The sequence below is a fragment of the Poecilia mexicana genome, unplaced genomic scaffold (genome assembly GCF_051168715.1).
Source record: "Poecilia mexicana isolate PSO_F unplaced genomic scaffold, ASM5116871v1 scaffold_16, whole genome shotgun sequence".
Taxonomy (NCBI): Eukaryota; Metazoa; Chordata; class Actinopteri; order Cyprinodontiformes; family Poeciliidae; genus Poecilia; species Poecilia mexicana.
In genome coordinates, this window is record NW_028263385.1 from 21,679,340 (window position 1) to 21,685,339 (window position 6,000).

At 37.2% G+C, this 6,000-nt stretch overlaps 1 protein-coding gene across 2 annotated transcripts in view; it reads left to right on the forward strand.

Moving 5' to 3' along the window:
- The window catches only part of cdkal1 (CDK5 regulatory subunit associated protein 1-like 1), a 185,491-nt gene extending 181,568 nt beyond the window's left edge, over nt 1-3,923 (forward strand). For both annotated transcript variants that reach the window (XM_014994740.2, XM_014994739.2), the window contains exon 15: nt 2,488-3,923. In XM_014994740.2, coding sequence (XP_014850226.2) covers nt 2,488-2,649 — 162 coding nt within the window. In that variant the 3' untranslated portion in view covers nt 2,650-3,923. The remainder of the gene's footprint in view (nt 1-2,487) is intronic.
- The last annotated feature ends 2,077 nt before the right edge of the window (nt 3,924-6,000 follow it).

Consider the following 6,000-nt stretch of genomic DNA (forward strand, 5'->3'; position numbering starts at 1 on the left):
ACTCAATTGGATTTAGGTCTGGACTTGTCCTTGATGCCCCTGACAAAGAGATGTTTTGATCCAAACCAGCTCTGGCTGTATGTTTAGGTTCATCGTTCTGCTGAAACGTGAACTTTCACACTCCAGTCTTACAATTTTCACAGCATAAGAAGTTTTTTTTTTCGTTGTTTGTTTTCCTAGAATTGCATGTGGTTTAACACCAACTGTCTTCCCATGAACTCTGACCAGCTTTGCTGTTTCTTCTGAAGAAAAACAGTTCAGAATGATATGGAGTATTAGATTTCTGCTGCATGTTGCATTGTGTATCAAGGTTAAATCCTCAGTTTTGCTTTTATCTGACTAAACACCTTCTTCCATTTAGCACCTACAAGGCTTACAAGTAAGCTCAAGATTCGTAGAGTGCATCATTAATAGTTGTCATGTACACAAATTCTCCCATTTGAGTGGCTGAATCTCAGATTAACATTGTATTTGCCTGCGTTGCTTGTTCTAGCCGAATGCCTCTTTTTCCTTCCACATCAGAATCATGTATTACTTTGAGCAGGTCTCGCAGATAAAATCTAAATTCTTTTTGAAATATAAATTTAATCATTTAATACTTAATCTCTTATTTAACACATCATGAAGAAATCGAATTGAAAAAATGTGACAGATAAGAAAGCAGAGAGGGATTAAACGAGTCGATCCCTACGGGTGGATATCAGTCAAGCCTCCCACAATCATCTATACAGTAAACGTAAAGGCTATTCCAGATATCTGGATCAATTCCTCAATACCACTGTGCATAATTTACCATATTGAAATGCCATTTTACCAACTGTCATCCAGGAGATACCCAGAAGGCACCTCAAAGTAATCCACATTGATTTCCACTCCACCCAAACATGCTGTGCGTCGGTGCTCTCATCCAATTTGTTTAATGCTCCAACCAAAATGATCGCATCCTGTGCAGATTTTATTTATTTATTTAGCAATCACCTGGCATAGCTTTAGCTGTCGCCGCAGGTTTCCACTTTCATACCAGTAGATGAAATTAAATAAAGGTCTAATCAGACATGATAACGAAGAGGGTGTGAGGCTTAAAAGCAAGAACTGTAGTAAACATAGTAACTGAATAGTTTAAAAACAACCTGTACTTGCAAACTGTTCGGATTCGCATGACTTATTAGTAGTGACAGACCAGGTATTTAATAGCCTCACGCAACAACAGTCACTGTAGTAGATGCACTCGTAAATCTCAAGTTCAGCCTAATGTAACATAAACTCATTTCTTTTTTTTTTTTCTTTTTTTTTTGGGGGGGGGGTATAACAAAGTGCAAAATAACTTTTTTTTCATCCCTCCCTAACTGCCTCAACATCCACCCTCTCATCATCCTTTATTCAATAGACGGCACTCTGCTGTAATCAGATCAGTGTAAAACTGCATTAACTGCGAACACAGATGTAATTGAAATGCACTCATTTGCATAAGCAAATGGCTGCTTTCACGATCACTTTCATTTAGGAAAATATTGAGAGAAGCTCTTCATAAAAAAAAACAAAAAAACATTCATTCTGTTGTCATAAACATAAAAAACAGTTTTAGAGAGGAAACAGATGTTAAAATTGGGAAGGTGGGAGTACAAGGACTCGGCAAGTACGAGTACTTTAATATTACACTACTATATCATTGAATGCTAATATAAAGTGGATTATTGGCTGTATTTCTAAATGTAAATAATTATTAACAACCATGATTTATAAAGAGCAGAGTTCTGCACATTCTTATAATTAAAAGAAATATGATTTAACTAATTTGTTGTTCAGTAAACCTCCACTATACAGAGCCCTTGTAGACCTATTAATAGCACTGCAATAACGGCTTTAAAATACAGGGATCTTAAAATCACATGGAGACTATTTTGTATTTTATTCTTGTAACTTTTTTGCAAGTTACTGTACTGTACGTTTAAAGAACACGTCTTTAACAGTTCATCTTTCTTCTCTAAATCGTTCTTTTCCTTCGCTCACTTTTTCATGGATGGCCATCGTTGGACTGCAATGGAACATTTAGGCCAAACAGAGATGCCGCTTAATTTGCGAATGTGGCTAGCTGATTGGAAATTTGAATTGCAGATCCACTTTGCTTACGAGCTGCATTGATCTGTGTCCACGAGTCGGAGTGAGACAAGAAGCAGGGCTGTTGTGTGTATGTCCGTGTGTTGGCACATGTCAGAAGGATATTGCACAGGATGTTGAAATTCAGTTATCTAAAATGAGTTCCCAGTTGACCGCTGTATTTACCTAATGAGCAGGAAGACTGAGGCTGTGCAGCTCATGTTAGTGGTACCTTATCTAGCATTCAGTCTGATTACTGTCAGGTCAATATCTGAAGCTGCTATAGGAATCTTTATCTCTTTGAAGAGGGGAGCAATCAGCAACACTCCCTATCAAGAAGCCAGTAAAGTAGCAAATTTCAAAGATAAATGTGTGTGTTTCTCTCCACAGGAACATATGGCCAACGGAGTCAAAGGAGCTGCTTGTGTGCCACCTGACTCTGCGCTCCTGGTCGGCTCCTGCAGTCTGGACAGAGAACTGCTGAAGAAACTGGGGATTTGCATGGCACTAGCAGCCGCCGTCTTGGCCTTTATTATTGAGAAGCTCTATTAAATGTACTGAAAAGATCAAGAAAAGATCAGGAAAAACGACAAGTTTGAAGTCTGGGAAGATGTTTTATTTAAGCAGGTTTGGCACAGGTTTTGTGTTTTTGATTGGAAATGACTGCATCAAAGCTTTTTGTCTTTGTCCGCTCATTGCATCCTGAACATTTTAATGCTTTGTAGCCGTTTTACAGATAAACCAAGAACAACTGAAAGTGCTGTCGCATTTTAATGAAAGCGAAGTGAAATTTCAGTCCTTTTACATTCATTTCAGAGTATTCATTTTTTACAACCTAGACATAGTATATTTTTAGAACTGCAAGTTAAATCTCTTTCAGGTTGTTTTTACAAATTTACCTGTAGCTCCAAATATTGATGTTTTTCTTCCCTTCAGTTAATAAAAAGAACAATAAAAATAAACCTGTAATATATATCTTGTTTAAAATAAAAATGTGCACGGGTTGTTTGTAATAGTTTCCTGCCAGATTGTTGCTGCCAGACACGTTCATAATTAGTTTTATTCTGTACACCCTGATCTTCTTTGCTCTCTTTGCAAAGTTTCATTTGCTCTCCATCTGTAATTGTGTCTTGTTGCTGATGTTTACTTTTGGGATTTATTCTTCTACCTCAGTACAGTTCTGTTTGCCCTTATATTCCCTTTTTTTCCACCATCATTATGATACTAGTTTATGATCCTGCTATAAAACCAAAATGATTAATATTCTGGATAATTGATGATACAAGTAGATCATAATTCACTTGGGGAACAAAATGTTGATACCCAACACATCAGCAGAAATATCTCGACGCATAAATGAAATCAAATCAAATTGTCTGTGATTTTGATATGTATTTGGTAAACACCTGCATAATACTTTAAAAAATTACTTGCACACCTGGATTTTTTTCCCTCCCTCACATTTTGTCCTGGTGGAGTTACAAACCTCAGAATATTTCACCATTCATTCACAAGTCACATTTTGTATTTTAGTTTCGTTCTCAATACAAACATACTTCACTCTTATTTGTAAAAATAATAAAAAAGAGAACCACAAGTAATTGTCCTTCCACTTCCAACTACGCATTACACTGTTTTGGTCCGTCATAAAATACACGTATAAAACCAACTTGATTCCATATTTGTCAAAATAAGAAAAAGTTCAAGAAGCCGAAATGCTCTTTAAAGGCACAGTTGCATGTATAGGTAATTGTTGTCTCTTAACCCCTCTCAACAACTGTAACATCCAAAATCCTCTAATAAAGGTCAAAATCTGTTTATTCTAAGTGAAACTGCTAAAGTATTGATTGATTTGCTGACTCGCTGAATTATTGATTGTCTAGTTGCTGCCATAGATCAAGTCTGCTTGTGGTGCTGCCTGCTGTCTGTTCTGAGATACAAATATCCCAACACAAGCTGTGGAATCCCATCAGTTAATAATGCATGCCCCAATTTCTGTTGTACTACACAGCATCTATTCTTTGTGTGCCGTTGTCTCTGTGTGTGTCTGTGCTTGGGTGTGTGTGTGCATGTGTGTGTGTGTGCGTGCGCGCACGCACAAACTTCTGTCCTCTCCTTTTATCCGAGCAGGTGAGACGTTGATCACGTCTGCTTGCAGTGGTGTATTTAAGTTCGTCTGATGATTCATTTAGTCACAAATGTGAGCGCATGTAGACATGACACACCAGTCACAGAGAGTCCCCTCTTTGTGTTTGTCGTTTTCATGCACACTTTGCTTATCTCAGGTTAGTAAATCAGGCTTGCCATGCATTCAGGAAACAGACATATGCATGTTTTCAAGCTTTTTTTCCCCCCCATCTGATGCATGTTTTTCTCTCTTACACAAACACATTGTTTGTGTAAGAAGCTCTGGGTTATATGGGCAAACGATGCTCAAAGTTTCACACTAACACGGGCGCCCAATCAAACGTTGCACAGGCAGACAGACACGCGGTTCTTGTTTTGTTTGAGCAAATGATTTGTGTAGCTGTGAAGCTCGTTACATCCATCCAGCAGCGCCTTACATTATTCCACAGCTCTCTATACAGCTCCTTTGATGCTTTGTAAGCACATTTCTTCTGCCTCTCTGTGTGTCAGTTATACTGCATTGTTCTCTAGTGAAATATGGATGCAACAGCACCCCCTTATATTTGGGAGATCATCGCTTACTTTGAAATATTGAGGCAGGAGCCGTCGAGAGGAGATCATTACTCAATTTGTATCATCCACTTGAGTTGCCGCTAATAAAAGCAGGAGTTGTGGATTCTCGTCTTGTTGGCAGCTGTTGTCAATTTGTCACCTGTGAAGTGGTGTGAAACTTTAGACGTGGGGGGAAAAATTTAAAGTAGGTGGATCATTAAGTGGGTTTCCTACATTGTTCCTGTTTTTTTTTTTGCCCTTTATTTGAAATCAATTCAAATTTTGAAAGTGTGGTAAAGTTAGATTGGTTAGAATAGATAATTACACTAATAGGGGAAAAGAGGTTACATTTTAGTTTTTTTTTTTTTTCAGGAGCTAAGGTGTGATGCAAGACTCAAACTAGAAGAGCTACAAATTTCTCAGCTGATTTTAAAGTTGGAAATACAGTAGTTTAAAAAAAAAACTGAAATATTTTAGACGGTCATAGCTATTGAAAGATTAAAATCATAGTTACATGGTCAGTAGAAATACACCTGCCTGTTTCCTTACATATGTCAAGTATTTTTAGGCAAGTCTTCTTTATTATCACAATATAATTTCCAGTTAATGCACTTCAAGCAAAAGGATGCCACAATCCAAAATTGAATGGTCCAATGACGCAATTACAGTAACATGAAACCTCTACCATTAATTTTTCACCACACAAGCCAAAAGAAAATAAAATCCCTAAACAATCCACCGTAATGGCAATTTGTATGCTTACTTTGCAGAAGAGCTGAGTCATTTTTACTAAACCAGACAGACCCCCGACACTAGAGACTAGTGTATTTAGACTCTCTAGATATGCTAAGATCCATCTATTTTTCATTTTCATTTTACTGCATATAAAACATGATTATTCATCCATGTAATATTCCAGATTATCATTCAACATGTGCAAAGCTCTGAAGGATTGTTCAGCTTTTTATGGTTTTTAAAACTTCTGATTGCTGTCGTATAACTTTGATATGGCATGGGTAAGTGTCGGCTCCCTCTACTATACTTTTTCTACAGAGATTTTATTTACAGAGCGGTATACATTAATAGACTCCATACATACCATGAAACGTTACATGAACTGAAAAAGATACTGACGTGGATCATTTTAAAAACAGTCAATTTTAATTCCCCACAATCGCATGGTTTTATGTTCAGAGGTGACATCATTTTATTCCTCTAGCGTTT